The sequence below is a fragment of the Abramis brama genome (assembly GCF_963993115.1).
Source record: "Abramis brama genome assembly, chromosome: 18".
In the NCBI taxonomy this organism is placed as follows: domain Eukaryota; kingdom Metazoa; phylum Chordata; class Actinopteri; order Cypriniformes; family Leuciscidae; genus Abramis; species Abramis brama.
The window spans coordinates 33184596-33208164 of record NC_139980.1 but is presented as its reverse complement, the minus strand read 5'-3'; the positions used below and the strand labels follow the sequence as shown (position 1 = coordinate 33208164).

Below are 23569 nucleotides of genomic sequence, written 5' to 3'. Positions count from 1 at the left end.
ACAGCCTGGAATACGGGGGAGTACTTTGGGTTGGGGCCGATACCGATCCCGGAGCCTCTCCTCGGACAGCACGCCAAATATGCATCTATTCTATCTGACTTATTTGAAAGTGTGAAATCTCAATTCTCCAGCGGCAGTCATCTTTGTTGTAAATGAGTTCAACCCAAGCGCTCTTTGGTGACGTGGATGATTACGTTACCGTTGATCATCTGTCCATCATCGTATAAAGCCCGCCCTGACAATTTGATTGGTCCGAACAGCTCTGGTTCGAGCTCCACAACGGATCAAGTCCAGACCAAACTTCCCGACCTAAAAATGTTGTGGGCGTGGCTAAGTTCGGCTGGCATCCAGGCTAATACAATCAACTTTTAGGATCTACTTTTCATGCTTTAATGTTCCAAAAACACATTATTTCCCCCATATTCTCCATTGTTGCAGCTCCTCTCTTCCAGTCTGTCAGTAACGCTCTGTTTAGTTCCTGTCTCTATGAAGCTCCTCCTTCTGAAAAGCACACTGTGCTCTGATTGGTCGGTTGGATCAGTGTGTTGTGATTGGTCGAGCGCTTCGAGTGTGTTTGGGAAATGTCCCGCCCCTTACCATAACCACCAGTTTAACACACTACTAACTAACTCAACCAGGCCCCGCCCCTTTATTCTGCGTATTAATCATTTAAATGAGGAATATTGTGACGTGTTCGTTCCCGGAAGAAACTCAAGACTACAATGGAGGCGTTTCAGGAGTTCAGAAACACTGACACTGATATAGAGAATAACTCCCGCTGGAGGGACTTTGTGCTCGAACTGCAACATTACACACTAAAGAAAGATGAACATGAAAACAGCATCTTAGGACAGCACTTTCTCCAGGGCAACCAGGTCCTCCGCAAATCCCTTCATATCACTGTTTGTCTAACATCATCTGAGAGTAGCAAATGTGTCTTCTCTCCTCAGTATAAGCTCTTTATAAATCTTGACTTTCTCCATCAGACCCTCAGAACACCTCCCCCGTGTCTCTCCTGAATATCCTGCAAAACTCCTCATGTTCTCAGTCACGTGTCGTGAATCTGTTCCCTGTCTGACTCTGCATGTGCTTGAAGAGAAACAATAGTTATCGAGGGAAAATAAATACCATTTAAGTATACATCTTGCTTTTTTAACTAAGTTAGGTAAATTCAAATTAATAATAAATATTAATTACACAGTAAATCACATTACATTTATGCATTTAGAAGATGCATATATATAAATATATTCATATTTGATTGTCCAAATGTTAATTATATTATATAAATTATATATTAAATAAATTACATTACATATTAAATCATTGTATAAATAATAATACATATAATTTAAACTTTAAGTCATTCTGCAGCCTGTGTTGAGAACCACTGTGTTCGACTGTTTGGCTCAGTTTTGCTCAGAAGAACATGGGGTTTTGTTTCTATAGAAGCTCATACGGTTTCTTTCCTCTTGTTCTGTTAAGAGCACATGTTGTTCCCAGGGAACTAAACTCACATCAGACAGAATCGGGTCAAATACTGCAAATGTTAGAAAGGGTCTTCAGTGGCAGGGCACACAGCCTTGATAACACAAACCATAGACATAACAATCCATTTAAACTATAGAAGCACAATGCATGACGTTGACTGTAAATCGATTAAAAGTTTGCATACTTGCATATTTTTACTGAGGAAAGCCCCGAAATTAAGATAATGTAAGTACTTTGCATGGTTACGGCAGAAAAAAGCACTGAATAACCTGCGATGATGCCAACTTAGGATCAACATAAACTGTTAAATGTTATAAATATTAGGGCTGCACAATATATCGAAATTATCGAAATATTGCAAATGTATATATCGCGACATGCATATTGCAACAGTTTGCAATAACTGTGGTCATGAACAAAAGACAGAGAAAATCACTGCTCTTGGCTGAATAACTTATGTATCTTTAATAAGAATCAGGATATATATTTAATTCATACAGTGAAAACTAATCAGTGTTTTATTTTTACATTTGATTATTCAGTTTGTGTTGTTAATAACCCTAATGCCCTAAACCCCGTGGTTTACACTGATGTTAAAATAACACTTCTTATGCTACAGTAAAACACTGATGTTCACTTTCAGAAGATGTAGGGATGTTTTCTAGTCACAAGAAGAATGTGAAACACATGTAGGTTATATAATGTTAAATATATTTAAAAGATAATTTAAGTTTATTTTACACACTTATCACACTTGAGTTATTGCATATCGCATTTTTCTTCAATATCATGCAGCCCCAATAAATATAGTATAAATATAGTACAACATGTCAAATATGATCCTTATATTGTAATCATATGAGAACAAGTTGTAATTGCAGCTGTTGTGTAATTGTGAAATTGTGTCATTCATTGTGTCTGCCTAACTGAACACATAATGTCAACTTAATATGTTTTATATTACAGTCATATTGACACACTCATCTTTAGCTAATAACAGAATGCTTCCAAATATTTCCTAACTGTAAACTTTTCCTCATCTTTACATTTTTCCAATTCCATATGTTTTTTTGTTTGTTTTTTTTGGACAAATTTTTAACAATGAGAGAATAAAGAAACAGTAATTTTTAGCTTCACTATAATAATCCAGCAGGGGTTTACCGTAGAGACTGGGCCATGCGTCTCAGGTCTTCATTTTGCTGTTTCAGTCGCTCCAGCTTGGTGAGGATCTTGGCCAGCTCACGGCTGGAGCGCGGCGCATGTTCGTTGTCTTTCACCAGATGACCCCCGATATAAAAGAGCAACGTTCCCCATGCCAGCAGGACCAGCGCTATCCAGCGCCATGAGCCCGTCCATGGACGCATGCTCTCGCCAAACTCCAGTCACAAATCACGGGCCGGCATGCTGGGTCTGACGAGTAAAGTACAGCTTAAAAGCAAGGCGTCCAAATGTGGAAGAAGGTAAAAAAAGAACTGGTGCGTCTACGTAAGTACGTCAACACACCGTGGATATTCATACATTGTGACTCGTCAAGAAGACAGATCCTCCATTCTGTTCCTATAGTTGAGGATTGTGGTGTTTTTGGTGTTTCAATGGCATCTCATTGGCTTTGTTGGGTTCTCTGAATGCATTATTGTCCTGCAGAGAGAAAGAGAGAAAGATGTTACAGCAGAGAAAAACAACGCTGAATGCAAATAATAAAATGTCACCATCTAATCGTAGATGATTAAACTAAACAAGAAAAATAAATAGACGTATCAACTTTTAAAAGAATGAAGAAAATGCGTCCCATATCTTCTGTTGCTGACATCAAAGGCTGTGTTTCCAATCAAACTCGTCTGTCACTAGACAGATTCATCCTCGAAATCCAAGAACAAAATGGTTCAGGTAAAATAAAACACAGCCCAGGGTACATTCCCTCGCAATAAGGATAAAAATGGCTTGTGTCAACCAAAATGTGTCTCATTTACTGATAAGCTTGTACAAGTTCTTACATATCTGCACTGGAAAGGTATCGAATACTGAGTGATTCACAACTGGTGCGTATGAGTATATATTTATTTTCTTCCCCTTGTTTTAATGTTGGTGAATCTGAATTATTATATAAACATTTTGGCTTAACACGTGTTATGTTTCTAAGGCCAACAGGAGTTCAGTTTAGATTCTAAGATAAAATAAAATAATACACAAATATATATATCCAATTCCATATGCTTTTTTTTGTTTTTTTTTGACAAAATTTTAACGATGAGAAAATAAAGACACACAGTCATTTTTAGCTTTACTATAATAATCCAGCAGGAGTTTACCGTAGAGACTGGGCCATGCGTCGTGTATGTATAAATTTGTTTATTATTTTATCTTTATCTTATTTTATACAGTCAAACCAAAATTTATTCAGACATCACACTATCCTACTATCCTAACTTACATGAATGAATAGTGTCCTGCACCCACTAGTTAAGAAATATCAGCATTTAAATATGGTGCATATATATATATATATATATATATATATATATATATATATATATATATATATTACTTTTGTATGCTATACAATGTTGCTGTGTTGGTAAACCACATGTAAAATCTGAGCCCTGAAACAAAGCCAGCTAAGGACTCTGCTATAGAACACAGTGTCCCAATGGAGATGAACTGAATACAACTAAAATAAAAATGCAGTTCCACACACTCCTGACGCAGCCCTGCCTCGACAGCCACGAGGATTGATCAAAATGACAATCTCACGACGGTGCAATCTCATGACAGATGTGAGGAGACTCTTAAAACGCCTGGACCCGCTGCTGGTTTGGCAAACGCTGTCGCTCGTCACCACGTACATCTGTACTGCGCTCAATCTCACGTCTCAACACTTCTGTTCTCACGGATTCAGGCCCTGAAAGCTAAATCCCCATCATTCCCTCAGACATGTCCCACAGATGTTGACACATGTTTTGTGACTAACTGCAATGCTGTCAAACTGAAGTGATCTGCGCACTGGAATGACCCTAGAAAACCCCACGTCATCAGTTTCCCTCCAGGAATGAGTGAGGAAGACTTCTGTCTACGCTGCAAGCACACACAACTAGATGTTGTGTTGTAATCAACAACACTCACTGCAAGTGATGTGACAGAACTAGAACACTCTACACTGCGAACACATGACCCTGTGACCCTGTAAGCATGCGATGCAACAGAACTACAAACACACCTTTTCAATCAATAAAGTTACACTACAAGCAAACACAACTATAATGTTCCTTCTATAATCAACTACACACTGCAAGTGCATGACATCGGGAACTAGAACGCGCTTTTTATCATCAATAAACCCGACTACACTTCACTGCAAGTGTGCAATGCAACAAAACTAGAAAAGTTCTGTTTTAAAGGGGTCATGATATGAGAAATAAAATTTGACTTGATCTTTGGACATATAAGAGGTCTTTTTACCATTTAAACATCCTGTAAGTTTCATAGTTTAAAGGGGTGGTGTAATGCCCTTTTCTCAAGATGTAAAATAAGTCTCTGATGTCCCCAGAGTGTGTGTGTGAAGTTATAGCTCAAAATACCCCACAGATATTTTTATATAGCATGTTAAAGTTCACTCTCAGAAAAAAAGGTACGAAAGCTGTCACTGGGGCTGTACCTTTTTAAAAGGTACATTTTTGTACCTAAAGGGTGCATATTGGTACCTTAATGGTACATATTACCATACCATACCATACCAACTTTATTTGTTAAGCACTTTACAACAACCAAAGTTGACCAAAGTGCTGTACAGAAAAAATAAACATAAACACATGTACAATTAATAACCACACAATAAAAACATTCAAAGTAACAAATTAAATCAAGTAAATGAAGTCGACATCTTTCTAGGTGTCAAAAGCCAAAGAGAAAAGATGGGTTTTAAGAAGGGTTTTAAAAACAGATAAAGAAGAGGCCTGCTTAACATGCAAAGGCAGATCCCTATTCCATAGTTTAGGGGCAGACACAGCAAAGGCACGGTCCCCTCTGAGCTTACGCTTAGTTTTAGGCACAGTCAGGAGCAGCTGATCATCTGACCTGAGAGCGCGGACGGGTTTATAAGAGTGTAGAAGCTCAGAGAGGTATGGCGGGGCAAGACCATGTAGTGATTTAAAAGCAAATAACAGAATTTTAAAATGGATCCTAAATTGAATAGGCAGCCAGTGTAATGAAGCTAAAATAGGGGAAATGTGCTCATGTTTACGTGTGCCCGTTAAAAGACGTGCTGCTGCATTTTGTATCATCTGGAGATGGGTGATGGAGGACCCACTAACCCCTACATATAGTGAATTACAGTAGTCCAGCCGTGTAGTTACAAAGGCGTGGATTACAGTTTCAAAATGTTGTCTTGACAGAATTGCCTTTATTTTGGCCAGCTGCCTCAAATGTAAGAAGCTTGATTTGACAACAGCTTTGATCTGACTGTCAAATTTAAGCTCAGGGTCCACTTTAACTCCTAGGTTTGTAATGCTAGGTTTAATATAGGGTGCCAAGGAGCCCAGATCTACAGGCGGGGTCTCAGTGGTGCCTCCAAAAACCATCACTTCTGTTTTTTTATCATTAAAATTTAAAAAGTTCAGAGCCATCCAGGCCTTTATGTCGTCGAGACAATTGAGTAGTTGTCCAACAGAGTTATCATTTTTCTTTTTAAGAGGTACATAAATCTGACTGTCATCTGCATAACAGTGGAATGAAATGCCGTATTTTCTAAGTATGGAACCAAGTGGAAGCAAATACAGAGTGAAAAGTAGAGGGCCGAGGACTGAGCCCTGTGGGACCCCACACAAGAGAGGAGCAGAGGAGGATACAGAGTCACCTAAGCTAACACAAAAAGTTCGATCCGCTAAGTATGACCTAAACCACTCCAGTGCTATGCCACTGATGCCCACCCACTGCCTTAAACGTGAAATCAATATTTCATGATCCACTGTGTCAAATGCAGCAATTAGATCTAAAAGCACAAGGATAACACAGTCACCAGAGTCAATCGCTAAAAAGATATCATTAAAAACTCTTAAAAGAGCGGTTTCGGTGCTGTGCAAGGTTTTAAAGCCGGACTGGAAAACCTCTAGTATATTATGTTCTTCCAAAAAGGCCAATACTTGACTGTGCACAATCTTCTCCAGGATTTTTGAAAGGAAAGGCAATTTGGAAAAGGCCTGAAATTAGCGAGAACTGACGGATCTAGAGCAGGTTTTTTAATCAGAGGTTGAACTACTGCATGTTTTAAAATTTCAGGGACCACACCCGAGGTCATATTAGTACCTAAAAGGAACAAAAGTGTACCTTTTGAAAAGGTACAGCCCCAGTGACAGCTTTCGTAGCTTTTTTTCTGAGAGTGTTGTCAGTTTTTGAGGGTGAGCAAAAACGCACCATTTGTGTCTGTTCCTTTAAATGCAAATGAGCTGCTGCTCCTGGCACAGGGGGCGGAGCTTCAAGAGCTACACTCACACACACATGCACTGAAAATGTCAAAAACTTTTAGCCTTTTATGTTCAAACCGGAGTCAGTCAATGATGGAGAGACTCAAGAAGAAGTGACAACATGTAGAAGCAACAGGACATTTCTGAATGGTTAGTTGATGAATTTATGTAGCTTATGTGTAGTTATCTTCTAGTCATTGATTAGCATATTCTGTCTTGATAATCTATAAATTGTGTTCCGGGGGCGGGGTTTATGTAAATTCTAGGGTTGGTGATGTCACTAACCCGGGAGGAATGTGGTGTAGTCTCTACCAGCCGTTTGTTGTAGTCCTTAAAAAGCAATTTCTTTAAAAGCAAATATCTCCCTTTGCTTTGAACTTTGAGCGTTGTAACTTTGCAGATGTTGTTTATGCTCAAACAGCAACATTACACACTAACTAAAGTTAAAAAAGTGAAATCATAATCAACCACCTCTTTAAAACACCCTCATTATAAACAGGATTTATAAATCAAGCTCCAAAAATGGCTCGTTTTTGATATTGCAGGATCTGTAACGTACATTTGCATATGACCGCCTCCAGAGCAAGACATCGACAAATAGTTTTACATCATCGCACCATAGGCCCCGCCCACTGGTGTTCAGTCACTTAACAGCAGACATTCGCCTTCACTGGATGAGTGTCAAAAGCAAAGCCATTATATCCCAGTGTCAGAAACAAGTGGATGGTTTATTTTAATGGCATCCCGGATCGAGTCGGAGGATTACAGTATATGTTAATTCAGAGCATTTGACTACAGATTATTTCGTAAACGAGACAGAGTAATAGAGGGTTCACAACGAGACACGTTCACAAGATGGAGACGGTTTTATATGAATATTTCCAAAACACTCACTCATGCGCAATAGCAACGGGGCGTTGATACTGGTTCCTATGAAATGACGTTAGCCAATCATAAGAGTGGCCATTTACTGACAAGCCTTAAAGGAGCAGCGCCTTATAAACAAGTCATTTCAGACCAGAGGGTCAGAATGAAGGTTTAAAAGTATTTTTGTGTGTGTGTGTGTGTGTGTGTGCAAAAAAACTTTACTAACCTTTTAAGTGAGCCTCCATGAACATATTAAAAGAATAAAAAATCCATGTCATGACCCCTATAATCAATAAATCTGACTAAACTGCATGCATAAAAATCTATAACACTCCAAGTGAACACAACAAAACTAGAATGTTCTGTTTTAATCAATTAAGTTGTCTTCACTGCAACTGCGTAACCATGCAACACTGCACATGTGACATCTAGTCCTTTTATAATCAATGAAGCTGTCTAATCGCACAAACATGCCATACTGCACGCGAACAAAGCAACAAACTACAACACTCCTGTTATAAATCAACACAGATGCAACAGAACGCTACCGTTGTAATCTGCAACACTGCACATGAGTGATGTGAAAGCTACAAGAACACTCATTTTATAATGAGCAAAGAACATAGTTCTGTTGATCGTAAAATGAGCATTCATGATTTTGTTGCATCTCACTCAGACGGAGCATTATAGAGAAATATGACAGCTTTTAATGAATCTTCATTGAACATTAACAGGACATCAGTTTTCATTAAGTGTGAGACAGAGAGCTGGAGCAAGGGAATACTGAGGGATGATACTGTGTGTCTGAAAACCGGAAAGTTGCCATTTTTATCTCCGAATTCCCCCTGCAGAACAATACAGTTGAGTTGTGTTGAGTTTATGAGCTTCCTTTCATCCACACTGATCTAAAGTCAAGTCATATCCAATTTAACTGTTATTTTTTCTGATTAAGAAGGAATTGCACTGATCGCACAGATACATGAACACAAGCCAAACTGACAGACTCTCACACAGACATGAAATGCAAAAAAACAAATCAAAATCAGTCTTAATGTGTTTGGTGTTATTGTTCATTATTCATCAGTCAATGTTATTCTAAGGACGGAAATAAATCACAATCTTACAAAAACATTTTAATAAGATTCTCCGCCTCTGAAACATCATGAACTTATAATATCGCAGCCAATTTCACAAACCTGCAGGACAAAATCAATTCTTGCCCTTTTCCCACTGAATATTACTCTGAAATGCATCACATAATGGAAGTTAAATATGATGCAAACATGATTGTGTGCCGTTTACACTTAAATCTCAGCAAACAGAAGTGCTAACTCAGCTCCTGAGAACATCCTCATCTCAGGGTTGTTTCAGGGTTTGACAGGAGGAAACGGGGCTAAATCCTGCAGATGTGCTGAGCTGTGTGTGTGTGTTTCAGAGCGAATCTGTCTTCGATATTCAGCATCAGGGCTGCGGGCTCCTCATATCTGATGGCTTTTATCATGTTTCCTCAGTAAAGTGAGGAATAAAGAGCAGGTGAGACCCACTAATGAGAGCGGAGACCAATGACAGAAACACTTTCCCCCCAAACTTTGACATTTCTGTCAACAGAAGAGCATCTCGGTTGAAGGACTTCGTGGTGAGAGCAGAATCTATTTATGTGCATGATGTGTGCGGTTTTGGGAATTGCAAGACCAAACATTTATGAAGCCATTTCTGTTGCATTTATGAGAGAAATTATAGAGTGAAAAAGCATCAGACAAACTGATGGTGAGGAAAAATAGCACAACAATAAGTCATTTGTTGCTTTCTATTAAAGTAGTAGCTCAATTTCTTTAAAAAGCAACGTGAAAAAAGTAAAGTGATGTTGAACATGAGAGTCGTTTACAGTTTTGCATAAACACTGTACATTTGCCTCAAATTTCTCTTTAAGCTTTATAAACAAATTTTGTATCTTGTGAATAAAGTGTAAAAATAAAGATCCTTCCACTACCATTAAAAAGTTTGGCGTCAGTAAGATTTGATCATGTTATTGAAAGCAGTCTCTTCTGTTCATCAAGCCTGCATTTAATTGACTAAAAATACAGTAAAAACAGTAATATTGTGAAATATTATTACAATTTAAAATAACTGTTTTCTATGTGAATATATAGTAAAGTGTAATTTATTCCTGTGATCAAAGCTGTATTTTCAGCATCATTACTCCAGTCTTCAGTGTCACATGATCCTTCAGAAATCATTCTAATATGATGATTTGATGCTCAAGAAACATTTCTGATTATTATTAATGTTGAAAACAGTTGTGCTGCTTCATATTTTTGTGGAAACAATGATACTTTTTATTTTTCAGGATTCTTTGATGAATAGCACGATTGAAAGCTGTGTTGTTCTTTAACATGAAAATAACACATTTTGAAAGTAAAGTGTAATGCACTCATACTTAAATGAAATATTCTAATAATCTCTGATGATTTCAGCTTCAGACGCGTGCAGATGTTAGAGAAGAGCTGCTGTTCTGTTCCCATCATGCTTTGCTTTGTCTGACCTTTCAGACTCAAAGCTTCATCATCTTTATGGCACCGTGCAGCTGTCATTTACCTGTCAATCACTCACGAAAGGTCAACCCAAATGACCCGCTCAAACCGGGCGAGCGAGGGACCGTCAGAGGGTCGTTCATCACGCACTGGTCCCTGCCCCGCAATAGACTTCACAATAAGCGCTGAATGATGCATGCGCGGCCTCACCATGAATTATACTTAAGGTCAATGGTTTGACGGATTACAACAGGAACCTTGCAGAGCACATCCTTGACGTGCCACGTAACAGTGTGTGTGTGTGTGTGTGTGTGTGGCTACAACGGTCAAGCAAACGGGAATGACAATCTAGGACAGGACACTTCTGGGAAATGCTGGACACAGTTAATCAAACCAGGACACAGGAACAGGGATCTGCCGAGCCACATCAACACAAGAACACAAAGTATGCAATGATCCCATTTCCAAAGTTTTTCCTTAAAAACAACAACAACAACATAGAAACTTCTGCATTGGGAAACTGGAAACGGATGTTGACCTGCTATAATAAACTATAGAATAGAAAAAAAGCAGCTAAATGTTGATTATTGCAGCCAAATTCTACACTTTTGTCTCAATCTTTGTAATGATAATATTTAATAAATATATTATATATATAATTATTTCATTATTATGTAGTTTGTAAAGTGTGAATTATCAAGAATTATAATAATAACAACAATTAAGTATAATAACAATTCCTACTTTCAAATTACATCAATGTATATTTATTGACTAATAATAATAACTTTAATAATAATAAAAATAATAGATATTTTATAAATCAATTGCTTCCTAATCTAATGATAATATTTAATACATACATTTTTTAAATATAGTTATTAAATTATCTAATTTGAAACATGATGATGATGAATGATAATAATAATAATAATAATAATAATATAAACTTTTTGACTTTTTTATTTTTTACTACTAGGCTACTAATAGTAAACACTCATACTTAATTTACACTTTTCAACGTACATTTATTGACAAATAATAAAAATTACTTTACCGTTAATAATGATAATAATACAGTTTTTGACTTAATAAAATACATTTATTACTAAAACAATTAAGTAAAATAACAATACACTTTTCAACTTCCATAAATATGTATTTATTGACTAATAGTATTAATTATAACAATAATAATGATAATTCAAACTTTTGAAGTATATTGAACTTGATCATAGTTATTGTTATCTAAATTGATAGCTTCCAAATCTAGAATATCAGTAAAAATACAGATCAAAATGTGACATCTTGAAATAAGCTACAGCGAATTAAAAGATTTTCAGTGATTTCACAGCAAAATGTCAAGGATTTTTAAAGGTACTCCACATATAAGATAAAACCCTTTCAATCTGACACACAACATTCAGCTTTAAAACCAAGATGAAAAAGAAATCCTAACATTCAACATGTTTTTCACTTGCTTTCACAGAGTTTATAATGGCTGGAGTTGCTCTGGCCTTTAAAGGTGTGTGTATTCTGGTAGTGTTTACTGATGTTTTATTTAGATCATGCTCACACTGACTGTTCTTCCACTGACCTAAGTGATATGAGATCTGAGATCTACAGATAACCGTGAAGGATGATCCCGTATATGATCAGACAGGTTTCAGCAGCCGACAGCTTCTCTTCAGCATTAGTGGATTAAACTTCAGGCTTGTAATCTTAAAGTGGCGTACGGGTTGATTGTTCTGGAGAATAACTCGAGCCCTGAAACCCATCATGTCCTTGAGCGAGACACTAAACATTTGCTCCCGGGGAAATGTCCCTGTAGTGAGAGACTGTCAGTCATGTTAGAAAAGACACAATCAGCTAAATGTCAAATAACTCCTGTAGAACGACACATAAATCTATAAAGTTTCTGCCGAGGACATTTTGCTGACTCGCAGTGTTCTGGTAATGTGATGTGGACACAAAACACCAGGGGTTGAGCATCGTTTAGAACTGATCTGAGAATGCCTTTTAAATCCCAGTACGATTCATGAACTTGAACAGAAGCAGAATTGCATTTCAGATTTGATTGTATGGAAGTAGAATAAAAATGGTTTGGCTTAAATGTTTTAAGGTTCATAGACAGATTTATAAATAAAATGGTAGGTAGAATGAGATAGAACAAACAGACAAAAACAAATGACAGACAGACGGACAGATAGATAGATAGATAGATAGACAGACAGACAGACAGACAGACAGACAGACAGATAGATAGATAGAACACACACACACACTTCCTCTGTTCTCACATTGTACTGAGAATCTGTTGTTTGTTCAAACTGTTTTTCAAACAAGTCTTTTAATTAGGACACCAGAGCAAATAATGAGCAGTCAGACGTCTCCTCTGATGTATCCGTGTCTCTGGTGTGTGTGTGTGTGTGTGTGTGTGTGCGATTCATTAGCGGTGTCCAAACACACTGAAGGAGAGGTGCAGCTCCTGCCGTGCTCGTGTGTGTCCAGCACAGGAGATATATCGATCAGTTCAGGGGCTCGAGGACGGGGTCACACACACACGGTCACACACACACACGGGTCACACACACGGTCACACACTCACACACAGCTGAAACTGAGATGTGCTTTCATGTGCACTCGCAACATAAGGGATTTCAACTCTCAGGGTTTGGATTAATAAAAAAGGAATGGAACGATGGGAGGAGAAACACTTTATCTCAGTTATTTCACAGAGACAGAAATGAGCTGAAGTGGAGACCAAAAGGAGAAGAGATCTCAATGTCTCAAACTCTACACAGATTTGCCAAGATAAGTCTGCAACTAAAACTAAAACTATTAAAAACATGTTGGTTATTGAAATAAAGCTGAAACAAAATAGAATATAAATATTAGCTAAAAACTTAAACTAAACGAAAATGTTGCCTTTTTTTAATTAACTGAAATAAGTTGAAGCGCTAAAATTATTAACTGGAAATAAATAAAAACTAAAACTAAAACTAAAACTGAAACTGAAATAAAAATAAAACCTAAATAGTAATATTAACCGAAATGTTACCGAAAAACTAATAAAATGACAAAAGCACATAATGAAATTACTAAAAAAATTACAAAAATTAATTATAATTATAATGAAATATAAAAATATGATAATTCAAAATATTAATAAAACTAAAATAACACTTATCTGTGATCAAAAGTGAGAGATCTCAATATGAATTCAGATATTTCTCATCAAATGTATCAAAAGGAAAAAAAACAGTTACGTATATTAAATAAATAAAAAATTACTCCACAGTTGATTCTTCAATGCAACAAAGCTGAGAAAAAATATCCAATATTTATAAAATATAATTAATATATATATTCTTTTTTTGCTTACAAGAGTTTCATTGAAAAACTTGTTTCCCCTTAATGGAGTTGGATCAATCAATGAAACATAAGTCTCATAAAATGTAAATATAATAAATGTAATTTATTTTCAATAAAACGTAATATTTAAAAAATATTACTTTTTGTCTTACAAGAGTATCATTGAAAAACACTGTTTTTAGTTAATCCTTCAAAGAAGCAAACAGCTTATAACTCCATTAATTCTCCTGAGCTATGCAAGGGCAACATCTGAGTTGGACTTGTGTTGATTGTTTGCTGTTCGTGGACTTAATCGTGGACTTATAACATAAGAACAAAACACAAGAATAATACATCATGTCCTTGTTTACACACACACACACACACACACATGCAGTGAAAGGTCACCCGTGGAGAGCAGTAATTTGACATGCTGTCTTTTTTTAATTACCAGAAATGGACTGCAGGGGACAAACTTGACCTTTACTACCTGTGGAACATAAAGCACAACTGCAGCGAACGCGTGTCTCTCTGCGCGTCTCTCTGCGCATCTCTGCGTTAATGAGCCGCGGTGACAGCTGACCTTTAGCGCTCCACAGGCTCCGGTCACAGCGGGGACACTCACTCACATCAGTCATTTACTTAAAGCAACACAGAGGGCATTTATGAAGCTGGGGAAATACATGACAAAACTGCAGAGTCGGATATCATACTGTACTTCACATACTGTCTTACAGCATCATTCTCAACCACTAGCTTTATAAACGGATGATACCATCACTTTATCACAAAACCTAGTGAGCAGCCTAACTAGACAGCATTCCTATCAAAGTAGGCAAAATCACAAAATGCATTGTGAAAATATCCTCCTAAATGGATAATGGTGATTACAAAACGTATACTTCAGTTTAATTATAATAAAAAAAAAAAAAGAATAAATAAACCATTTTAATATGCAAAAAATACAAATACTATAAATGTATTTATATTAATACTACCGTTAAAAAGTTTAGGGTCGGTTGACTGTTTAAAATGTTTTTGAAAGAAGTTATGAAATATTATTACAATTTAAAAGAACTCTTTTCTATGTGAATATGTTTTAAGCTGTAATTTATTCCTGTGATCAGAGCTGAATTTTCAGCATCATTACTCCAGTCTTCATTGTCACATGATCCTTCAGAAATCACTCTAATATGATGATTTGATGCTCAAGAAACATGATAATTATCAATGTTGAAAACAGTTGCGCTGCTTCATATTTTTGTGGAAACTGTCAATTTTTGTCAGGATGAATAGAAAAGCCACATTAACTGATTTGCCTTAAATATAATCCAACAATCTATTAAAAGCTTCCCCAAGCACACGCTCTCTTCCTCAGGGTCTGTAATGACGGGATGAATGTAAGCAGAAAGCTGCAGCACTGTAACGTATTTTCCTTGTTTAGAGTGAAGATGCTCATATTGAGCAAAGACTATGTCAAAGTAGCAGACTGCAAGTATGAAACATAATCGTATTCTCTGGCGTGTTATTAAGAGGGAACAGAGACCCTTATTTCCCCTCATAATCCTCTTAAACAGTCTTCTGACTTTCGCTGTAATATCCTCATCAGACTGACCCGTGTGAATACAGCAGTTCAGTGTAAATCCTCACACTCACTTTCTGTCCGTTATCTGCAGCAAAACTTAGAAAAGGCTGAATCTCGACAAAACATGCACAAAAAAAGAAATCAATATTTTTTCTGATTATTAGGAAATATAACTTCATATATGCATGCAATGAAGAAGCCCCATGGCAACTTCTTCCCAGATTCTCATGGTAATGCATTTGGATTCTTTAAACCTTTTATGTCATTTTTTTTCATTCTCAATGGTGATTCTCATTACTGGAATTCAACAACGCCATATAAGCAATTTAAAATTTAAGTAATGCACTTAGTGTTACATTACAGTAATGCATTTTTTTTCTTTTTTTTTTCTGTAATACCATAATGACCTTTGGGGGGAATATCATGGAAATAATGTCACAATGCAAAACAAATCTTAATGGTACTGAAATAGGCTTTATTTATTTTTTCTTCCAATTTTGTTGTGGAACATTTGACAGTTTCCATGCATTTATGCAAAAATATCATGAACAATTTTTAGATACACAAAACTGCCAAATTTTCCATATATTGTAATCACTATGTTTACAATAAGTAATCACTGCTTTAACGTGCTTCTAGTCTTTGCTTAAATGAATGCATGTTTCAAATAAGTATCAACTTAAAATATTAAAGGGGTCCTATTATGTTTTTTTCCCCATTTTCATCTTTCTTTTAATAATAATAATTGATTGTCATTGCAATGATACATTAGAGCATCAATCGACAGTGCAATTTCATGAAGTGCAAGAGATCAACAATAGCATGTTTTGTAAACAGGGAATGAGTATGAGTATAATTGTGTGTTCTGCAGCGATGCAAAGTCCAGTTCACAGTTAGTACAATTGTTAGTTAATATGCATAATAGATGGATTAAGTGAGATCAACAATAGCGCAAAACAGGTCAAAGCGACATAAAACAACAAGGAAAAGTGTATATGAGGCAAAGAATCACTATTAACCAGAAAATATGTATAATTGTGTGTGCTGCATCAATGCAAAGTCCAGTTCACAGTTGCAATTGTTGGATAATGTTAAGTGAGAGGAAAAGGGAGACAACATTCTTTAGTGTGTAATGTTGCTGTTTGAGAATGAAAAAGCTCTGCAAAGTTCCAAAGCACAAAGTCCCTCCAGCGGGAGATCTTCTCTATATCAGAGTCACTGTTTCTGAACTCCTGAAACGCCGCCATTGTAGTCTTGAGTTTCTTCCGGGAACGAACACGTCACAATATTCCTCATTTAAATAATTCTCGGGAACCGCACTACAATGGTTCAAGTCTTACCTCTCAGGTAGGTCCTTCAGGGTGTCGTGGAGGGGTGAGGTGTCTAAAACCCAACATCTAGCTACTGGAGTGCCTCAGGGCTCAGCGCTTGGACCGCTTCTCTTCTACGTCTACATGCCATCACTAGGATCTGTGATTCAGAAACATGACTTTTCCTATCACTGCTATGCTGATGACACACACAACTCTACCTCTCAATCCAGCCTGATGATCTGACAGTAGCTACTCGCATCTCAGCCTGCCTGACAGACATTTCTGACTGGATGAGTCAGAATTCCTTCACCACCTTCAACTAAACCGAGAACCGAGCTGCTTGTGGGCCCGGCCAACCCAACACTACACCACAACTTCTCCATTCAGCTAGGCTCGTCATTCATAACTCCATCAAGGTCAGCCAGGAACCTTGGAGTTGTGATTGATGATCAATTGAACTTCACAGATCACATTGCTAGAACTGCCCGGTCCTGCAGATTTGCCGTATACAACATTAGGAGGATCAGGCCCTTCCTATCAGAGCATGCTACACAACTCCTTATCCAAGCACTTGTTCTATCCAGACTGAACTATTGTAATGCTCTTTTGGCAGGCCATCAATAGTCAAACCTCTGCAACTGATCTAAAATGCTGCAGCAAGAGTGGTCTTTAACGAGCCGAAGAGACACACGTCACTCCTCTACTCACTAAATTGCACTGGTTGCCAGTTGCTGCTCGCATCAAATTCATATAGAACAACCACTGGCTCTGCTCCCTTTTACCCTTTTAACTCATTACTTCAGACTTACGTGCCATCCAGAAACTTGCGCTCTGCAAGCGAATGACGTCTTGTGGTGTCATCTCAAAGAGGCACAAAATCTCTTTCTCGGACCTTTACCATGACTGTTCCCTGCTGGGGGAATGATCTGCCTAACTCAACCAGAGCTGCTGAGACCATAGCCACTTTCAAGAAACGGCTGAAGACGCATATTTTTCGGCAACACTTGATCCATTAATTCTAACACTTTCTCTTCTCTTCTATATCTATTATCTTAAAAAAAAAAAAAAAAGTACACATACTGCGTTAGATTAAACTGGGAAGGTTCATAGCACTTGCATATTGTTGTCCTGTTGTTAGATTAACTGCTTCTATTGTTCTCATTTGTAAGTCGCTTTGGATAAAAGCATCTGCTAAATGAATAAATGAATAAATGTAAATGTAATCAGAGCACAGTGTGCTTACAGAAGGAGGAGCTTCACAGAGACAGGAACTAAACAGAGCGTTACTGACAGACTGGAAGACAGGAGCTGCAACAATGTCAAACATGGTGTGTCTGCGTCAAACATTCAAGCATGAAAACCTATTCGAGCCCAAAAACACAATAAAGACCTTGAATCATTAAATATTAAACCATTTCTGAAGAAAGTTAATGCTTAGGGTTAAAGGTTTGTTCAAATCATTAACCCATATTCATGACTAGGCGAAAATATATATATTTTTCCTTCCTATGGCATATTTCATGTTAAGCTGCTGAAGAGACTGTACTCTCTGTACTGGTAGAGGTGTGCATTACTATTCCCTGCCATCTGTGGTGGGTTTTACCCATCTGTGAGCTCTGACCCGTCCCTGAGTGATGTATCTCTCAGTGTCATACAGAAAGCTTCCTCATCCGGCATCTGAGAACATGAGGATCTCCTGACAGGAGGCAGCTGAGACGGTCAGGGATCACAGGACCTGAGCCGACCACATTAGATGGAGGATTTCCATTCAACAGCCATGAGAAGGACACCGGGATCCAGACCTGAGAGACAAACCGCTGCACTACATGCTAGTAGTGTTGTCACGATACCAAAATTTTGACTTCGATACGATACCAGACCAAAATACCTCGATACCGATACTGAATCGATACCACGGCAAAAAAACTAAAACAGTAAAAGTAATTGAAAAATATGACAGAACTTAATCATTGTTTTATAAATTAATTTTAAAAAGCTAAAAACTCACATGACCAGTATGATCCTGCCCTGCTTTATGACCATTCCCTCCCCTTTATTAAAAATAATAATAATAATAATTACATGTCAGTGTGAACGTCCTTACCAAGATGTTTGCAACATTCACATTATTATCAATCATGCTAACATTTGCAAACCTTTCACAACTCTGAACAGGTTGGGGTGACCAAAATCTTATTTCATGATACGAGTCATTTAATTTTTTTAAAATGTAATTTTATAATTATAATATAGATATTTAATTTAATTGTATCTTTGTAATTAAAAATAAGCAAAAAAGCAAATTACAAACAATATGACAAATACTATAAGAGACAAATAAAATAAACAGTGCTTAATTTCTTTTTTGAAAGCTAAATAGACCTTCTGTAGCTGAAACAATAAGGCCTTCACTCTATAAATGAACTATAGACTGATTCTTAATAAATAGATGTCTATTTTGTCTATTTTCTTTTGTTGTTGGATTAACATTAATCACACAGAATATTACGCTGCCGGTCCGGCCCTTTAAGACCTGCACGTATCCAATACATAGAACATATACGATTTCTTTTTACAAACGGTTTACGTTCACTAAAGACATACCCGACTGTGTTTACGTGAATACTCGCCAGGACGTGCATTTTTACATGTCATTTTGACGATTCAAACCTAATAGTCGGCGAAAGAGAACTGAAGTCGCGATCGTAACACAGGTAACAACGTTACCACCTGTGTGTGAGTCTACCATTACATTTTTCACATTTTTGGAGCCATGGTGTGCCGACTTTTTTTCCTTTCTGTCTGTACATAATAAAATGTAATTTGGGGGCAAAAACATGGAAGTAGTGGTCAGTGTCATTGTGGGTTTTGGTTCTTCTGCTGTTGTCGGCTGTAAGGACTTTTGAAATCACTGTAATCATTTGGCGAAGTGATATGGAACTGTAATGCGGTCAAAACCTGCCTGGAACTACTTTAGTTGTGAGTTTAATAATTGCACACCTTAGAACATTCGTCAACCAATCAGATTCAAGCATTCAACAGCCCTTTAGTACAATAACTTTATAAAAGCGTTTTAATAACTGAAAAAGCAGGACCACAATAACACTAACAGATACAAGTTTCCCATCCTGCTCCTCCTGTTCTTGGCCTCTAACTGTGCACAAATCAAAAGCTATTACAGAAAACAAGAGAAAGACAGATCCTGTTTTGTCAGAGGCTGTTAAAAACAAACAGCAACAAAAACCCACAGAACCTCGCAATGAAACTCATCCGTCGCCAAAATACGATTTACTCCCTCCACAAAATAAGCCAACTCAACGTAAAATGAGCCGCCTTCAACAGAATTTCCCATTAATGGCATTTCCTCCCCAGAGAAACATCTAATAAAAGAAAAAAAGAGATCCAAATGTTATTGGAGTTTTCTGGAAGGCTGCCCATGAGGGTAACTGGATGGGTCACACATAAAACGAAAGGCAGATTGAAAAAAATCCCGCGAATGAAGAACAATGAGGGTGTTGGAGCGAAAAGTGCTGGTTTTGCGATTTCACTTCTAGGACTCTTTATAAACCCTCCAAGTGAGGTCAAATTCCTATAGCGAATATAAGTTTGTGAACTATTTAAAGCTAGTCGACGCTGGTTGGGTTTTTATAAGTTGAATGTGTCCCGTGGGCATGAATGCAGAGCAGAAACCCTTTAAAGGGAATGTGCGATGTCACTAATGATACGCTGCTGTGCATCCGTCAGGAGTGTGTGTGACAGGTTTGACTGACAGTGACGCACTCCTTCGCCAGACGTGGATCACGCACGCCCTCGTGATTGATGATGTCTATTTATATCAAAACCTCTTGGTTTGACACGACCACACACACCGTCCCTCAGCCATAGTGATGGATGCAAGGCTGCTGATTTTCAGTTGTTCATCTGGAATAAAAAAATCTGATGGAGGACAATTTAAAGAGGGCATGTAATGGAAAGCAGGGATTTTTAGGCTCTATTGAAATATTCAACGTAAACACACTCAAAACTTCTATACAGTCCACCCAGAACATGCATTGAAACTAAACAGTTTAATGGCTCCTTCAGAAATGTTCATTAACATTAAAATCCAAGGAAGTATAAAAATATCAATCAATAAATAAAAAAAAGTTACATTTTAGATGCAAATGGTTAGGGTTAACAAACATTACAAAATTCAGCATTTTATAATGCACTCAAAAATGTCAATGTAAGGTATTTTGGGTTTTGGCCACACCAAACCAGGTTGGATGTGGTAATTAATTAATAAATGTCTCAAAATGATGTGCTAAAAACATTTCTGCAATTTCTTGCACTGCATAATTTACATTAAAGGGGTGGTAAAACGCCTTTTTTCGAAGGCTTGATTGTGTTTGTGGGGTGCACTGTAACATGTGTTCATGCTTCGTTTTTAAAAATTTGCATTATTTTTCACATATTTAACCATTATTCTACACTGCTCTGTCCCTCCTTGTAAAAACGGTCGGATGATTTCCGCGTTCTATGAAGCCCCCCCCCTTCAAAATACGCAATGGGCTCAGATTGGTTAGCTGGCCCAGTGTGTTGTGATTCGCTTACCGCCAAGTACACGTTGTTCGGAAACGTCACGCCCCCTTATCTTTACCGGTAGTTTGTGCTTCAGTAAACAACGGCGTCAATATTGCCATACCAGTTTGAGCCCGAGTCAGACCCAGAGAATGTTAGTGGAGACGAGCAGAACCTGTTCAAGAACGGCTGTTAAAGGACGTTTCAGAAAGGTATGTTTTTTGAAGATCGCTATATGACACTGTTACTTTTGTATATTTAGAACGATTGTAGCTAAATATCTGTCGCCTTAACTATTAATCCAATACGAACACTAAACATTGGCTTTACAACAGTAGCCAAATCAAACACAAAACCATGTTTAGCATGCCTGTAGATAAACAATACATAAAAGCTATAATCAAAGAATAATTTACACTGATCACATAAACGACAACACAACAACCACGAACATTCCAAGTTCGCTGCGCTGGTGATATTAAACAGAAGTTTGTATGTGTTTGTCGGATAAGTATGAATTAACGTTAGCATTTAACAAACTGGTTTGTGGAGCCAAACAGCGTTGTCCTTCGTTTACTTCCTTGCTACAACGTACAATTAACAATACGAACTATTACAGGAAAACACAACGACGAAAAATAAATCATACTTACAGGTTGTGGCCCGTTAACAGTTTCTGTTTTTAAAGTTGGAACTGCTCCATCTAGCCGTTGTGCGAATCCTTCATCGGAGGAGGGGTTTATGTAAATATTGGGCTTAGTGATGTCAGCAAGCCCGCAGGAATGTCGTGTAGTCCCTGCTGGCCGTTTTTTGTAGTTCTTAGAAATTGATTTCTTTAAAAGCAAATCTCTCCCTTTGCTTTAAACTTTGAAAGTTGTAACTTTGCAGATGTTGTTTATGCTCAAACAGCAACATTACACACTAACTAAAGTTAGAAAAGTGAAATCGTGTTTTACCACCCCTTTAAAAAGAAGACTACTGTATTACGTTGTAAAATATAGGAATCATTACGTTTTTTTAATGTATATGAAAGAAGTCTCTTCTGTACAGCCCTTTGGTCTACTTTGTAGTGGAAAGGGCTTTATGAATAGACTAGAGACTTGAGAAGTCTCTTCTGCTCACCACGGCTGCATTTATTTGATCCAAAAATACAGTAAAAACAGTAATATTGTGAAATATTATTTTAATTTCTGTTTTCTATTTGACTATATTTTAAAATGTAATTTATTCCTGTGATCAAAGCTGAATTTTCCGCATCATTACTCCAGTCTTCAGTGTCACATGATCCTTCAGAATTCATTCTAATATGAGGATTTGGAAGGATAAAAACGGTTTCACAACCTTTTCACAACCTAAAGTTTTCAGTGCAACTAAATGAGGACTGTTTCTGCTGCTGCAAAAAAACTTGTGTAACATAAGTGGACTTGAGTGTGATAAAATGCTACACAAGTGGAGAAAATGGCTTTTTAAATCAGTAGGTGTTCTGAAGACGAACTCCAGGCTACAGAAGTGTCTGTTCTCGCCTACACATTCGCTCAGATAATTAAGAAATATCAACTAAACACTGGAATCCAGCCGTCCACTCACTGACAGCCTGCTCACCCACACATGTAGTTAGTATTCACACAGATCTCAACACACCAACTGGAGGAAACACTGAGGCCTGATGCAACATGGTGGTGTTAACTGATCATATGTTAATGTCATGTGAAAGTGTGTGGAGATGGATCTGAGCCGAGGCGGTGACGACCTTCATTTGATTATTTTTTTGAAAGAGCTCTGAGATTTTACATGAAATTCATGTTTTACTGGTAAAGTGGCCGGGCGGTATTACAGTTACCAAATCTTTTTTTTTTCAAACAATATATAATACTTACTAATTAACTAACAAACTAATTTTACATAATAATAATAATAATAATAGTAAATAAACCAATTTATATATATATATATATAATATATATATTTAAAAGTATGCATAAGCAAATACTTTTCATTCAATTTTCTATAATAATAATAATAATAATAATAATAATAATAAAAATATTATATAAAAATTGGTTTATTTACTATTATTATTATTATTGTCAATAATAATAATGTCAGACGGATGGAAAGGTTTATATATATATGCACTATATACAGTGCACTATACAGTATACACTATACACTATACAGTATACACATATACAGTGAGGAAAATAAGTATTTGAACACCCTGCTATTTTGCAAGTTCTCCCACTTGGAAATCATGGAGGGGTCTGAAATTGTCATCGTAGGTGCATGTCCACTGTGAGAGACATAATCTAAAAAAAAAAATCCAGAAATCACAATGTATGATTTTTTAACTATTTATTTGTATGATACAGCTGCAAATAAGTATTTGAACACCTGTCTATCAGCTAGAATTCT

General features: G+C 37.0%; 1 protein-coding gene across 2 annotated transcripts in view; it reads right to left on the bottom strand.

Moving 5' to 3' along the window:
• fut8b (fucosyltransferase 8b (alpha (1,6) fucosyltransferase)) overlaps nt 1-23569 on the bottom strand; it is a 100670-nt gene that overhangs the window by 38758 nt on the left and 38343 nt on the right. For both annotated transcript variants that reach the window (XM_084090712.1, XM_084090713.1), the window contains exon 2: nt 2653-3129. In XM_084090712.1, the coding sequence (XP_083946838.1) occupies nt 2653-2855 (203 nt within the window). In that variant the 5' untranslated portion in view covers nt 2856-3129. The remainder of the gene's footprint in view (nt 1-2652; nt 3130-23569) is intronic.